We start from the raw sequence: 16,847 nt of genomic DNA, 5'->3' as shown, positions 1-16,847 counted from the left end.
ACATCTTCTTAAACAGATGACTGATGATATATGCACTTCGTTCACATAAACGGCACCTTTATTCCAAATTACAATTTAAGTTAATTAACTAATTAATTTGTTCACTTAATAACCCCGGAAATTTCACTTTGTTTGGGTTTTTCATGGCCAGTTGAGCTGATCTATTTAGTGAAATTCAAAAGGTATATATATTTGTTTATGAGATTGTTTGGTCGATACGAAAATCACCTAGAAAAGAGACCTTGACAAGGTGTTATTGGAATTTTAATTCGCACTTCATGGACAAAAAGGTTTGGAAAAGGGACAATATTCAAGACTATTACTTCAATTTATTTATATTTCTTCTATAAAGTTTGTCTCGGCCTAAGATAAAGTGAACAACGTTATTTACGCAACAATCATGCATGTCCAAAACCAAAAGGACCCATTAGTTCTTTGCTGAGGAAGTATTAATTGATCTTACCTGGACTTTTGATTGTGAGTGGGAAGGAATGAAATTTCTTTATTTTCAAAATGCTATAAAATTATTTCTGACAAAAAAAAATTATATTAATTATGCGTTGCATGTGTATGTGACTCCTTTTATAAGATGTCTAGTCATAGATGGTGGCCTCTATCGGTCACATAGGTTAATCACAGTATTCACATTACTCTTTCCCAAATGTTTTATAGTGGATGAATTATTTTGTAATATAATGCTTAACATAACCAAGTAGAAGTTTCAAGCAGTCGCACTTTCTGTAGAAGTTTATTATGAAAAAAACGTTACTTGATCCTATGAATAGGCTGTAACTCTTATGGACAGAGAGTACTTCAAGTTCCTTGCATATACACTGGGAATCAACAACAGATATCTACTCCTTTAGCATAATGGATGTAGAGAACGGCATAGTCAAAACAATGAATTTGTGTTTTGAGTTCCTTTGAATGGAGAGAGAGAGAGAGAGAGAGAGAGAGAATGCACAGCTGTACTGAGATATTTGAGAGATAAAAGAATGATCTGGAATTGAAGGAAATGATTCTGTAAGCATCATCATTCTCTCAGTAAACTGGTTTGACAGATAATAGATAGGGTTAGACTGGAATTCTCAGAGAGCATCCAACGCCCGTTAATCTAAGAAACACTCAAAAGGACAAGGCTTTTTCTGTTCCTCATATGGTCACTTGCACACACTCATCTACACAAAATTACATAATGCTTCCAAGTTGGTGGTTCAGCTACCATTAAAATATTGCTAGCTTAGTTCATTCTCTTTCCTGAACGAATGTGATGCTGTTTCTATAATTGGCCTTCTTCATTCTGTTTCTCACTTTGAGGGTGTCATCAGGATGACTCCAAAGAGAAACAACTAGATCTTTCAGGCATTATAATATGCTTTGGTAGGAATTTGTTGTTCTGTTGGTTTCTCAGTGTCTGGTTTTGATGGTCCAATGAGATGCTCCAACATTACATGCTTTGCAACAGGTGGTCTGAGAGTGTCATTCCAAAGTTCCCCCACCACACCCACACCATTATCTAAAAGGGTTAGTTGTTAATTGTCATTATAACAGATCGTAATCACTCGAGTTGATGATGATGATGGTGACTGGTATATGAGATATGCAGTAAAATATTGTCTTTGCAAGGGCAAAATTAGGCTAATTAAGAAAGGGGGTTTAGTTTTTCTTATTTTTTAAAGGGGAAGATTCTTTGTGTGGGGACAGTTAGGAATGGCTTGTAGTGTTAGGGTAATAGGAGAGTTTTTTTAACACGTCTTAAAAGGTTTCACAGATCTGTCTCATGAATTAGCGAGAACATGGAGGCATGATTTCCACCATTGTCTTCTCTTACTGTATCTTCAAAAACTAGAAGGGATCAAGACAAAAAGAACATATAAAATTGTAATGACCTCTCTCTCTCTCTCTCTCTCTCAATGAATGTTCGTCATTCTTAGATCACTCAACTAATTAGCATTTGTTACTGCAATACCTCTATTTCAGATACAGGAGACAATTAGATAAGACACAGGTTTGTATTCTTAGGTCAGTCTGAGAGACTATGCAAGAATCTTAAACGAGGAGGACGAGCAAGCCTGTTCCACGAAAAACTCTCTTGACAGCAGACTGATCACAAGCAAGCTCAGGCTGCTGTTAGACTGAGCCAATCTAAAAGATCAGACCCAAGTGCTTTCTCGAGCCGATGATCAATTTCATGCTGAAACAAGTGGCTTGGTTTAAGTAGACCAGATTCTTTGAACAATTAGATCATCCACAGTGCTCTAAATATGAGGAGGCTACTCCACCAAGACGTGCGCTTTACCTGCATACATCAAGCGTACTAAAAACTTCTTCTCTCATTCAATGTACGTCGATAATTTAAAATTAACTGATGTTCTTAAGTTACTCTTTTTAAAAGAAACAAGAAGATCTTCTAGCTCGGGAGGGAAATCAGTCCCCCAGCAAGGAAGTGAGAAGGTAAATTCTGAGAAATGATCATCCGCGAAGAGGGCAAAGAAACTTACGTCCTTCCAGAAACTGACAAGGCAAATACAATCCAACCCATGCTAGCAGAAGAATTATGTCCTTTCAAAAGACAGTGAAGGAGGGAAGGCAATTGAGAAGCAAACATTAGAGTTAGTACAGTCCTTCCTTGTCATTGTAATCACGCTCAAAATAGTGAAGATGGCAAGTACTCGTAGTCTTTTAGATTTACCATTTCTATGGGAATTAATACTTCATAAAGAACTACAGATAAAATCCGGGTCCATTCAGGGGAGGAACTCTTAACAGTTTGAGCCCAAGCTCTCTCATTTGATGAAGATAAACTTGTGACTTGCATAAAGTTTTCTGCATAGATTTGCTAATGCAGTCTGCTGTTATTAACGTCTATTTTTTGTGCAGGCAAAATCTCCTTTTATTTCATGATTAACCATATACTCATTTGATGAAGATGTCTAGTGTTCGGAATCCTTTGGATTTACCATTTCTATGGGAATTAATACTTTCTTGTAAAAAGTATCGATAACTCCGGTTTGATTTTCAAGATTCAAGAGTGAAACTATTGCCAGGGGCATTGAAGATTTTGGCCACTGTCCACTGAGATTTTTAAAGAACTATCTCAAATTCAATCACCATTCAAAAAGTTTAAAACAGATGTAATTCCATCACCCCATATCCCACTCATTTTCACCGTGTTAATCTATATCGCAGGCTTCACTTTCCAGGCACAAAGTTGGTGGCAAAAGCCCAGGCATTTTTGTTGACAGGGTCAGCAAGGTGATCCGCCAGGTTCTCCGGGGGCCTTTCCCTGTCACGATGGCCTGGACAAAGAACCCAAACATGGAGAACATGGCCAACCTCCCATTCTTGATCTCCTTCACCTTCAGCTTCGCAAAAGCCTTGGGATCGTCCGCGAGGCCCAGCGGGTCAAAACTCCCGCCGGGGTGGATGGGGTCGGTCACCTCTCCTAGCGGGCCCCCAGCAACCCTGTATCCTTCCACCGCACCCATCAGGATCACCTGTGTGCCCAGATGGCCAAGATGCTCTGTGCGTGGATTAGGCTCGGGTTCCCCAAGTAGTCCAACCCGCCCTCACTAAATATCTGTGCACTGGCCTTAAACCAAACCACCTCACCAAACTTGACCCCGTTGCAGGACAAGAGCTCGGGGAAGACGCACCTGAGGGCGCCGAGCATGGCCCACCTAGCCTGGATGACCTCAAGCTCGTGGTTCTTGGCAAAGGTCTCTTGGTCAGCCGACAGGCCTGCAGTATCCCATCCGTAGTCTCCAGGAAATTCACCAGTGAGGTAGGATGGCGCCTCCCCAGAGAACTGGCCAGCCCAAGTACTTGACGCGGTCCGGCCCATACCACGGGCTATAGGAGGCGACGGGCTTCGGTTTGGCCACGGTTTTGCGCATGCTAACTCATCCTTCGCCGAGAAGGTCCGAAGCAGAGGGTGCAAGCTTCACGGCTCGGCCAGCAAGCAAAGGAGAGGACAAAGCCATTGCAGAGGCAGCCAGGGGGTTCACAATGTTGGGAGATGAGTTTTGGCTTTCAGGTTTGCTTGGAGATGAGGAATGTTGTTGGGGTATTTATATAAGACGGGCCAGGTCTTTATCTTCTTAGATATCCCTATCTGATTTCTCATTGGCGATATTGATGTGCGTGATTTTGCTTTACATCTCTCCAGTTGGCCTTCTCTTCTCCACCAATCAGCTTGGTAGTTTCTTCTTATCCCAACAGGAATCACCCACGTCAATACCCGGAATGGATAGCCCAGAGAACAGAGCCAGTTTAGGAGAATGAAAGATTTCTTACATGGAATCAGTTTTTAGAGCGAGAATCTGTCATCATACTTCAGGGAAACTGATACGTGCCTATGTACATAACTCCTAGAACGTGTAGCCGTTAACTGTTTTAACCATCTCCGGTAAGAGGCTGAGCTCAGTCTTCTTCTTTATCTTTATGTCTACTGTCTATTAAATTGCCACAATTACCAAGTGATATATCTCACAAGTCAATCAACTGAAAGGACCGTGAAAAAAGATGGCATCAATCAGGAAAAGCATCGTTCAACTTCACATGTAAGTTTTTGGGTTTAAATGAGGCTTATGATTTTGCATCCATAGCAAAAGTCATGATCCCAAGCATTGAAACGATATAGCAGGTAGTGTGCTTTCCTCTCATCTCATGAGGTGCGTAGCCATCAACGCCGATAATGTCTTGGATAAAGAGTGTCCTGGCTCAGGTTGCATATCTTATGCTAATCCATCAACAAAACCTAGGAACTCCTAGATATGCTGCCCGCGGGACAGGACTACTAGCACGAGCACGCCTTTGTGCTGTGCAAACATGTGAATCTTAGAAGGAGATGGCATTGGCTGACTTATGCATGCCATCTGAAATTGAGAAATGCAAATGCCATTCCAGCATTATCAATCTCCTTCTCTTGCCGCTCAACAAATGAAAAAACCAACAGAAGCAACAAAGACAGATGAAAAGAACATCATAGTGAGTGGAATACCTCAACATTCAAGAGTCAGACAATTAGAGACAAATGAGCAACATTTCATTCGAGCATTTTATCTCCCACTGCGGTAATTAAGAAGCCAATCACTTGCACTACAGTTTTTATAGCATCCCTCTGATTCAACTTAATCATCCATCCATCCCTTTGGCAGTGAAGATTGAAAAATGTTAAGCATCAGTGATTTCTCTGTCTTGCCTATCTTACGAGCATGGTGGCTCCTAAAAACACCCAGCTTGAGTGCCTCTCGTCCTTCGTCAAGGGCTCTTTTCCTCACAGCCATCAGCAAACTAGACCCCTGGAGAGTGGAATCCCTGTTCTCTTTCTCACCTTCAGGTTTCTTTTCATCACTGGAACCATCATCTGCCACATCTTTGCACTTCGTTCTGCATTCTCTACCAGTTTCAGTTGCATGTATGTAATCAAAATCTCCTAGACTGCCACTTCCCCACCACTTATTTGAGGCGACTGACAAGCCATTTGATGGAAATCCATACTTGAATTCATCCAAGACTGTCAGACTTTTTATCAAGCTTCCACTAATTACACTTTGGATCTGCCCGCTTTGACCCTGCTTACTTTCCAACTGCTGCGGGTTACGAGGCAGTGCCATCCCCTGCACTTTCAATGTATCACTACTTTGGTGATCAGACTTGCTGCATCAACAAAAAATTGATATGAATACATTTCTAAATCAATATGCACAAATTTGCATCTCGATAAGGAAGATATGTGTTGCAATTCAGAACAATAAACAATCTAAGGTGGGTACAACACACCTTGTGACAGGTCATCTGGGCCTGCTTCAGAATAAAATATGGATTAAGTACCTTTGTTTACTTATCTTCGAAATTAAAGCAAGGTCTCGGATTCTATATCTAGCAGCTCGATTCCCAATATGTTTGACTTGCCCTGACAAAAAATCTGCAACACAAGCCGGAATTGTATCATCAGCATGCGCAGTGAGGCAAAACGTGCCTGGTATGGCAATGAGCACCATACATAAAGGCCAGAGAGAGAGAGAGAGAGAGAGATGGCAGAATAGGATACCACAATACAACAGACTGAACGGGTCAGTAAGCCAAGTAACATTGCTCAACAGTACAGTCTGTAAGGCAAGTAACATCGCAACAGTAACATTAAGTTGTATAAACATGCCGAAAGTCCTCAGCTCTAATTCCATCTATCAATGACATAATGTATAACCATTTGAGCCAAACTCTTTAAGAGGAGTGTTCGATGTTGACAATTAGAGGAAAATACCTACTATTTATCAAGTTGAAAGACCTCTCAAACTCTAGATGGGACTAGAACTTTTCATAGGACCGGTGAAATCAAAATACCTTTTTCCCTGTTCTTTACCCTGAGCTATAAGATATAAGTTGCACCAATCTTAGGATATTTGCAAAAAAATTCCGGATGCATTTATTTAACGCATCCAGCTCAAGAATGTACTCAAATTCATCATTTTAGAATTTACCATTAACAAGTTTCCAGCTTTTATGCTCAAATATTTTTTTGTATTTGAGCATATTTGCATTTTTGCGTACACATTGTTAGAATATATAAATATTAGCCTTCATCTAACATTTTAAACTTTTGGGTTAGACTTTCTACACGATACCGCAGGAGTTCAAATCTTTCCAAATCCCCTATTTGCCTCCCAATTAGGCCTAAATTCATCCTATGTGTGAGGAGGAGTGCTAAAATATTTAAATATTAAACTACGCAATTTTCTACGGCTAAAATTTTTGGATTGGACCAAAAAAGAATTCCATCAAAAAGCACTTCGCATGTATTTCTCTTCAGTCAGAAATTACAATAGAGTTAGAATCAAAAAAATTTCTGCTCATTACAGTGAGAAAATAAATAGTATCATTTGCAACTAAACCATAGTTCAATCATGATCATCACTACTTCCATAGTCTTGAAGTAGTGACTGTAGCCCAATGCTGAGCCCACAATTCTTATCCGGTCCATCCTGTTTATGCTTTTCAAATTTAGCACTAATGTTGTAGGTTGGAGCAGCTTCCTTTACCACAAAAATTGGCATCGATGATGTAGCTTTTATCAATGAATCTGTTGGCTTGTCCAAAAATTCCTCAGAAAGTATTCTCTTCTTGAGAGTATTGTTCACTGTCTTGTCATTACTAGCAGAAAGTGGAATCAGATCTTCCTCATCCTCAGAATCTTCATCTTTGATCGTACAGATGAAATCTTTGGTGGTATGGAATACAATTGATTTGAGAAGCGCTTCATCCTCTTCCTCCAGCTTCTTTTCCTTTGCAGTAGATGTAACTTGTAGAACCTCAAGCATTCTGTCTACGTCCACAGTGCATGTCTAGACTTTACTGATTTGATTTCATCAAGTGCAGCAAGAATATCCATCTCTCTCTTGGTATCCTGCGTTTTATTCTCCAAGCACTTCATCGCATCAGCCATCTCTTCAGCCTCACTCTTCGTTTTCTCATTCTCCACCAACTCGTCTTGCTGACGCCATGGCTCGAAATTTCTTGTCACCCCTAACTCCACAATGTAATCTGAATTCTGTGGATTGGTTTTAATTGTGAGCTCAGCAGAGCACTTGGTGCATTTGAAGTATAATCCGAATATCTTCATCCCCAAATACTTCTCAGACGAGGACCTCCTTCCTGGAATTGAACTTGGTCCCCTTGTAGATGTAATTTCCGCAAGTGCTGCATCGGATGCTCATCGAAAGCATCATCCGAACCTTAGTCTGCTGATTTTTTAGCCTCCCAAACCTACGCAGCTCCGGAGGGTCGAAATCTGGTGGGTAATATTTGTTCAACACCTTTCGTTCACCCATCTTCTTCATCTATCAACTCCAAGCCAAGACGTGGAGCGCGAGTGACGATCGCTGGGAGATTGCACAGAATCTCTCGGCTCGATCAATGTCGCAGAGGTTTTAACGAAAACGGGCAAAATAGATTTCACTACCACAATGGTCTCGAACCCACAAGCTCTCGATCTACTACCTCAATTAGGGTTCTATGCTCGCATCAAACCTTAAACCCCACAAAACTATCCGAAACAAATTCAAGAGCAGGAGAAAAAAGAGAAAAGAAAAGTAGCAGAGACTGCTAAAGTGCGTACCGAGACGGCCCACACAGCGTAGCAGATGATGAGCGCCCGAGTCAGTCGAAGCTTCTCTCACCTCGCGATGCCGCCTCTTGCGCAGTCCATTCCTCTCGCCGCAGATGAAACGGCGGCGCAAGAACTATGAAGAAATACGGAGGTGTTCCAAGGACGGTGGCGCATAGAAAAACGCGTATGGAGGTCGGCGGCGGCGCCTCAGATGATCGGAGTAAGGGAAAGATGACGGGGTCGGCGCAAGATACTTACGACGCCTATCTAAATTAGGAAACATATGTTAGACATCGGCATATTTAGTAATTTTTATGTTTAATTATTTATTTTCATAATTAATGTCGTCGTGTAATTAATAAATATGCATATAATAAAATTACCCATGGAATTAGTTACAGACATTATGCGATCAATGCCTTAATTATTACAAAAGTGCAATGAGTTTTTTTAATAATTTTGCCAGAGCCGATTTTAGTCAATAACAGAAACTTGAAAATTTCATTCGACTTTGAACTCATGATACCAAAGTAAATACGCTATGGATACCTTAAATTTTTACAAAATTGCAATGACTTTTTTAAATATATATTTATATTTTTTGGGCAAATTTTTAAATAATTTCTTAAAAGCCAATTTTAGTTAATAACGTGAATCTCGAAATTTCATTCGATTTTGAGCTCATGACACCAAGTAAATTACCCGTAAATAGAGTTAAACAACAATATACGATGGCTTTTTGGGTGGTTTAAGGATTGACTTATCATTGATAAATAGTCATTTACATATAACTTACATGGACATGACTCTTGAGCTTTTAACTTATTTATAAATAAATCTAATCATCTTAATCAACGGGGGATTCGGAGTAGAGGTGGTCGGTTCCGGTTCGAAACCGCCGGTTTCTAGGCTCAATGGTTATTTTTCCCCGGGCCTCCTCCCTTTTTTTTTTTTTAAAAAAAAAAACGGGTCGGAACCGGCCCTTGAGAGCCGATTCCGGTTCCGGGCCTACAGTTCATTTTGGCCATCTCTAATTCGGAGGGTACGTTATGATCAATAAATCCATGCACATGGCTATTCGACAATCTTGAGAAAATTGCTGTTGTGGAAAATCTGGGCGACCGAAATTTATTGAAGACAATTTGAAAGAAATAAAATATGAGTGTAAAGATTAAAGAAGACAATATTTAATACAGGTTTTGAACGAACTATTAATTGCAAATCGTATAATACCTACTTTCTTAACCGCCAAAGAAGAGTTTTTGGACAAAATAAGACATTTTTTAGCCACATGAAATGGATAAGAATGCCTACAATTTTTCAGGTAAGGGAGAACCGATTGGCTCGCCTCTTCGATCAACAATTTTATTGTTTTTTCTTCTTCATAATGAGTCGGCAACATCAAGAGGCGGCGAAATTACTCCATAAATACATCATGAAGTCTTTTTCAAGCCTTCGAAGCATACAAGAGATCTAAGCTTGTATGTTCTCCAAGTAAAGCCTAGGCAGACGGCATTTTGAACCTATATCTCTGTCCTTTGTGTATTTGTGTTCTTTGTAAAATAAATGTGGTCCATATGATTTATAATAATAGTTTAATAATTATTTCATGTTATAATAATTAGTTTATGTTGGTTACGAAAAGATACAATTGAAAATGTGCAATTAACGTGCTTTGATGGAAGGCACCTGTTGAAGAAGCACCACTTTTTGGATAACGTTTCTTTTTAAAATAAGTCCGGTCCTCTCTCCACCCTATTAACTAACAGACGTTAATTACATAACGTACGGTTGTCTCTCTCCATCAGAAACAATGTGAAAGAATAGAGGGTCAAAGCGAGAGAAATCAGATTCTTCTACGTCTTTGCCTTTTGCATTGATCGTTCTTCAAGAATTACTTTGGACAAAGGTATTTCTTTATTCTTATTGATTGTGAAAATCATGAAGATCGGAGATCCGTCTATGATTTAATTTTCGAATGAAGTTTATGTTCAATCGCTTTATTAGAGTGATAGTTTAGGATCTCATGATTTTTCGATTATATGAGTTATATATATATACGTATGGATAAAGGCTTGACGAATTTATGTTTATGTTTATCGATGAATGTTCATGGGATTTTCAACGAATTACAAATTGCAGAAATTTTTGGATCTTGAAAGAAAACGCCGATTCTGGCCAAATTCCGGCCACCCACCACCCGAAATTTGTACAGTATGATCGCATCATCATGAAGGTCAAAAGCCCTAAATCAATTCGGCATTATGGTGATCGCCGGAGGCGAATTAAGTGAAGAAAGTTTCAGGGGTTAGGGTTTGCGCTCAAGGAATTTTTTGTCTGATTCTGGAAAAAAAAATTTGATCATTTTTGCCGATTTAAGGCACTACGTGGTCATGCCGATGAGGTCTTCGAGACCCATATTTCAATTTTCTCTTACATGGGCTATTGGTGAAGACCCAACAATGGCAGTCGCGGCGGAATCCGACAGAGAAAAGCACGAACAGACGCAAAAAATATGTCTGTTCGCGTGAAGAAGAAAGGGCGCGTGTGCCACATGCGCCCATGGGTCTCTAGCGCGTGCCTGGCACACGCCTAGGGCAAAATAACAGTTTTGCCATTTTGTTCTTTTCTGTTGTTTTGTCTTTTTTCCTGTTTTGTCCTTTTCTTCAAATTACAGTTTTGCCACTATTTTGTCTTTTTGCGATAAAAATCACTATATTGCCCTTGACACGTAAATTTATAATATTACCCTTAAATGTTGAATTTTACGATTTTGCCCTTGGGCACTTGAATTTAATAAAACTTGAAAATTAAGTAGTTTGTTAGTCACCAAAGTGGCCAAATCTTAAGTTTCTTGAGTTTTTAAATTCATTTTTATTTTATTCAATTATCCATGATTATTTGATGCTATGATAAAATTGATATGTTAAATATATTTATGAGTATCATGGATATATTGAAGTTCATTTATTATAAGAACTTCGGGATTAACCCAAATGTTAACTAATTTCTTATAATTCATGAACATAATGGTTGATAATTCAAATGTCTTATTAGATTTATTTGTATATCCAAAGATAGCAAATAAATTTTAATAAGATATGTTCGTAGTTGTCAAATAAAAGTTATTAGTATCATTGTGGTTAGTATGTTTGTGTATCATAGGATCTCCCAAAGGAGAACTACGATATACATGTTTTGTTTTAATTTGAATCTGATAATGTGATATTCTCAAAGCATTAATGTATGAGTATTTCTTACATATTTGCGGTATATATACCCGTTTCTCTGCATTCGCACTCTTCGTCTGTTCAATTATTCAATAGAATGAATTTCTCTTACTGGAGTGAACAAGTCCAATTTCACTTAGGTGTTTTGGATCTTGATTTAGCACTTCAAGTTGAGAAACCAGCTGCCATTAACGATGAAAGTAGCAATGATGAAATATCTTTCCATCGAACTTCGGAAAGATTGAACAAACTAAGTTTGATGTTTATGCGAATGACAGTAGTAAACAACTTAAAGACCTCTCTTCCCAAAACCGACAATGCTAAGGAATTTATGAAATTTGTGGAAGAACGTTATCAAACCGCCGACAAGTCACTTGCTAGTACACCGATGAGCACTTTGGCCACCATGAAATATGATGGTTCACGTACCATGCATGAGCATGTACTTGAGATGACGAACTTAGAAGCAAAGTTAAGGACTTTGGGAATGAACGTGGATGAGTATTTTTGAGTGCAGTTCATTCTTAATTCATTGCCTCATGAGCAATATGGGCAATTTCAAATGAATTACAACACTATAAAATATAAGTGGATTGTAAATGAATTGGCTAGTATGCTTATTCAAGAGGAAACAAGGATAAATAATCAAAAGGCTCATTCAGTTCATCTCTTAAGTTATCAAGAGCTTGAAAAGAATTTCAAGTGGAAAAGTGGGAAAGGTAGAAAAATCAAGAAGAAAGGATTACACATCCTAAATGACTCTTTTAAGGCTTCTCAAATCCACAAGAAAGAACACAATCTTATTAAGTGTCACTTTTGTAATAAAATTGGACACTTGAAGAAAGATTGTCTGAAGCGTAAAGTTTGGTTCGAAAAGAAATGTAAGCATTGTGCTTTAGTATGTTTTAAATCAAGCTTTACTGAAGTTCCTCATAATACTTTGTGGATTGATTTGGGTGCTACCACCCATGTTTCCAATACAATGTATGGATTCCTTACGATTTAAGCCCTAAAGCCAAATGAGAACTATGTGTACACGGGAAACAGAAACAAAGCTCTAGTTAAAAGCATTGGCACTTATCGTTTAGTCTTAGATACTGGGCATTATTTGGATTTGTTTCAAATCCTTTATGTACCTACGTTCTCCCGCAATTTGGTTTCTTTGCCAAAACTTAATGTAGCGGGTTTTTCTTTCAAGTTTGGTTGTGGATCTTTCAGTTTATTTAAGAATGAGAATATTATTGGAACCGGAATCTTATGTGATGTCTTCACAAGTTTAAACTTGATAATGTGTTCGTTGAGACCATAATGACCTTGCATCATAATGTTGGCACTAAACGCAGTTTAGTTGATGAGAATTCTGCTTACTTGTGGCATAAACATTTAGGTCACATATTAGTAAAGAATGAAATTCTTCCAAATTTGGATTTTACTGACTTTGGAGTGTATATTGATTGTATTAAAGATAAACAAACAAAACACACTAAGAAAGGCGTCACAAGAAGCACAGAGCTTCTTGAAATTATGCACACTGATATATATGGTCCTTTTGATGTTCCATCTTTTGGTGGAGAAAGTTATTTTATCACTTTTATTGATGATTTTTCACGTTATGGTTACGTTTATCTATTGCATGATAAATCTCAATCTGTGAATGCACTTAAGGTGTATGTTAAAGATGTTGAGAGACAATTAGATAAAAAAGTAAAAATAATAAGGTTGGACAAAGGTGGTGAATATTATGGAAAGTATGATGAATCGGACAATGTCCGGGTCCATTTGCTAAATTCCTTGAAAGACATGACATTTGTGCTCAATACACAATATCGGTTACACCACAACAAAATGGTGTAGCAGAAAGGCGTAATCGTACTCTAATGAAAATGGTTAGGAGTATGATGAGTTATTCATCTTTACCCTTATCTATGTGGACGTACGCAATAAAGACTTTTGTGTACTTATTAAACAGGGTTCCTAGTAAGGCGGTTTCAAAGACTCCTTTTGAACTGTGGATAGGTAGGAAACCTAGTTTACGACACCTACATGTTTGGGGTTGTCCAGCAGAAGTACGTATTTACAATCCACATGAAAAGAAATTAGATTTTAGAACGATTAGTGGTTATTTCATTGATTATGCAGAAAAATCCAATCGGTATAGATTTTACTGTCCTAATCATAGTACGAGAATTGTTGAATCTAGAAACGCTAGATTCATTGAAAATGGCGACATCGGTGGGAGTGAAAGAATGCGTAATGCTTGCATTCAAGAAGTTAGGGTGGAGGTTCTTTTACCTAAAACTTCTCAAATTGTTGTTTCTAATATTATTGTTCAACCAAACAATAATAAATAAATGATCAAATATTCCGTAATGAACATGTCAATAATGAACCAACTATAGTTAAACCACCAGAAATAGCATTAAGAAGATCTCAAAGAGACAAAAAGTCAACTATTTCTGATAGGGGTGTCAACGGTATGGTTCGGTTCGATTTTTTTAAATAACCGAACCGAACCGAACTATCATAGTGAATGGATGAACTGAATCGAATCGCAACCCGAACCAAATACACACCGAACCGAACCGAACTGAATTTTCGGTTCGGTACGGTTCTATTTTTCGGTTTTCCTTTTCCCTTTTTATTTTTTTTCTTTTTCTAAAAGAATTTACCCAGATTCCTAGATGTTTACAGAATATTCTTTTCTTGCAAAGTGAAAGTTTTTCAATCTCAAAGAACTATGGTTGAACAATCATCATCAATTTTTTTTAGTGCCATTTTATTTCATATCACACTTGTTGATGAGACAACGTCCAATCCAGGGCATCAATTGGCTGCATAAGTGAACACGAGATCGTAACATGCTACATTGCTCTGTTTTTTTCAGTAATGCAAATAAAGTGCAATGACTAAGATGTATCCCTTTTTTTTCTTTTCAACCGAATAAAATTGCTAGGGATTGACTAAGATATAACCTAATTTACTAAAGAAAGCAAATACACATAGAGTCAAAGATGTTTGGAAAAATGCAATTTCTACTATAGTCGCACTAATCCTATTTTCCAATATTTTTTATGATTTTTATATATCTCTTTTTCCCCTTTTTTTATAAATTTCTTTTGTTCATTCTTTTTAAGTTTTTCTAGCTTATTCACTCGTTTTCCTTCTTAGACAGGGAGAAACTCAACTTAAGCATTTTCACAAACATGCGGTGTTCATTTATAGTGTAACACGCAGATATATCAACGAGATCCAGTAATTTCGATTTGAAAAAACGAGAGCACATCCTCAGAAGTTTAAACCCACTAGCTAATCCAAAATTATCTTACGACTTTCACTCAAACCTAAACACTCAACTCTCGGACTCTGATTAACAAAACAGAGCAAGAGCGTACACAATTTCACGTAAACATTTTCTCAAACATGCGATGTTCATTCATAATGCAATACTCAAAGACGTCGGCGATCCTCTAATTTCGATGCAAAAATCGGGAAAACATCCTCGGGAGTTGAAACCCACTAGCTAATCTCAAATTATCGTTCGACTTTTACTCAAACGTCAATACTCAGCTCATCGACCCAGAAGATGGAGTAGGGATTGAGGTCGCCGTTCCTCCAATTGACGTGCTTGAGGTGCGGTAGAGCTCGAGGGGCTTCGATGGCGGGATGCGAGAGGAGAGGCCGATTAGGGTTTCACGAAAGCTTTTCTGACGGGGAGTGTAAAAGAAGAGAGGTAACGTAAATGTTAAATTGATAAGATGGGCCTTTCTCGGTTCGGTTAACCGCATCCCGAACCAAATAAGCCAAAGTATCCCGAACCAAAAAGAAGAAGAATTTTTTATTTCATTATCTAAATCGAAACCGTACCGAACCGAAATACATGAAATTTTTGGTTCGGTTCGGTTCGATTGACGGTTCGGTTCGGTTTTTCGGTTTTATTTTGACACCCCTAATTTCTGATGACTATGTGATTTATCTACAAAAAGTCAGAAATTGACTTAAGAATTGGTAATGATCCAGGTTCGTTTTCACAAGTCATGGAATGTAGTGATTCTACAAAGTGGTTTCATGCCATGAAAGAAGAGTTAATGGGTTTTTAAGACCAAGCGCGACTCAAAAGGTAATGTTGAATGATATAAGGCTAGACTTGTTACTAAAGATTTTACTCGGAGAGAGGACATTGATTATAAGAAGACTTTTTCACCTGTCTCTAAGAAAAACTCACTTAGAATCATTTTGGCTTTAGTAGCTCATTACGATTTAGAGTTACACCAAATGGATGTAAAAACTGTCTTTCTTAATGGAAATTTAGAGAAAAAGGTTTATATGGACCACCCTAAAGGCTTTTCAATTAAAGGAAAGGAACACATGGTGTATAAATTAAAGAAGTCAATATATGGACTTAAACAAGCTTCCCGACAATAGTATCTCAAGTTCAATGACACCATAACCTCTTTTGGGTTCAAGGAAAACACCGTTGATTGGTGTATATATATGAAGGTCAATGGGAGAAAATTTATCTTTCTAGTTCCGTGTGTTAATGACATTTTGCTTGCTACTAATGATCTTGGTTTATTAAATGAAACCAAGAAATTTCTCTCCAAGAATTTTGAGATGAAAGATATGGGTGAGGCAACGTATGTGATAGGAATAGAAATATTCTGTGATAAATCATAAGGATTGTTAGGGTTGTTTCAAAAGGCCTATATTAGTAAAATTCTAGAGAGATTTAATATGGACAAATGTTCAGCGGGAATAATTTCAATTCAAAAAGGGGACAAATTTAGCCTTATGCAATGTCCGAGAAGTGAATTGGAACGAGAGCAAATGAAAAGTATTCCTTATGCATCTGTTGTTGGGAGTTTAATGTATGCTCGGACTTGCACCAGAGCAAACATCAATTTTGCCGTCGGAATGCTAGGCATGTATCAAAGCAATCCAGGTTTGGATCACTGGAAAGCTGCAAAGAAAGTTCTCAAATACTTGCAAGGAATGAAAGATTACATGCTTACTTATAAAAGATCTAATCATCTTGAGGTGATTGGATATTCAAATTCAGATTTAGCCGGATGCGCCGATACAAGGAAATCAACGTTTGGCTATTTGTTCCTTTTGGTTGAAGGTGCAATTTCATGGAAAAGTGCGAAACAGTCAATTATTATTGCATTTACTATGGAGGCTGAGTTCGTGGCATGCTTTGAGGCCACTATTCATAGATTATGGTTGCGAAACTTTATTTCAAGGCTTGTGATTGTCGACAGTATTGCCAGGCCGGTGAAAATTTATTGTGATAATTATGCAGCAGTTTTCTTCTCTAAGAATGACAAGTATTCCAAGGGTGTTAAGCACATAGAAATCAAATACTTGTCTGTCAAAGAAGAAGTTCAGAAACAAAGAGTGTCAATTGAGCATATTAGTACCAATCTTATGATTGCAAATCCATTAACAAAAGGACTGCCGCCCAAATTATTTAATGAACATGTTGAAAGGATGGGCATTATTGGACGTCA

At 38.0% G+C, this 16,847-nt stretch overlaps 1 protein-coding gene and 2 pseudogenes across 5 annotated transcripts; all 3 read right to left on the bottom strand.

Annotated features, from left to right (window-relative positions):
- Positions 1-2,973: 2,973 nt before the first annotated feature.
- On the bottom strand, positions 2,974-4,203 carry LOC115729101 (annotated as a pseudogene).
- Positions 4,204-4,973: 770 nt separating this feature from the next.
- Positions 4,974-8,316, bottom strand: LOC115729112. Of its 5 annotated transcripts, XM_048271650.1 has the most exons (3): positions 8,120-8,174; positions 5,852-5,929; positions 4,974-5,661 (listed from the first exon to the last, which is right to left on the bottom strand). In XM_048271650.1, the coding sequence occupies exon 3, from the start codon at positions 5,616-5,618 to the stop codon at positions 5,133-5,135; it is 486 nt and encodes a 161-aa protein (XP_048127607.1). In that variant the 5' UTR covers positions 5,619-5,661; positions 5,852-5,929; positions 8,120-8,174; the 3' UTR covers positions 4,974-5,132. The 5 variants fall into 5 exon arrangements, with proteins under 5 accessions (XP_048127607.1, XP_048127610.1, XP_048127609.1 ...); XM_048271653.1 differs by lacking the exon at positions 5,852-5,929 and having other exon boundaries at positions 4,974-5,621; positions 8,120-8,316; XM_048271652.1 differs by lacking the exon at positions 5,852-5,929 and having other exon boundaries at positions 8,120-8,315.
- On the bottom strand, positions 5,855-8,113 carry LOC115729090 (annotated as a pseudogene).
- Positions 8,317-16,847: the final 8,531 nt, after the last annotated feature.

This window comes from Rhodamnia argentea, chromosome 10 (assembly GCF_020921035.1).
Source record: "Rhodamnia argentea isolate NSW1041297 chromosome 10, ASM2092103v1, whole genome shotgun sequence".
Lineage (NCBI taxonomy): Eukaryota > Viridiplantae > Streptophyta > Magnoliopsida > Myrtales > Myrtaceae > Rhodamnia > Rhodamnia argentea.
The sequence above is the reverse complement of the archived record's forward strand: the minus strand, read 5'-3'. Positions and strand labels throughout refer to the sequence as shown.

Coding starts and splice junctions, on each gene's coding strand:
- LOC115729112 (XM_048271653.1), bottom strand. CDS start 5,618: ATGGCACTGCCTCGTAACCCGCAGCAGTTGGAAAGTAAGCAGGGTCAA.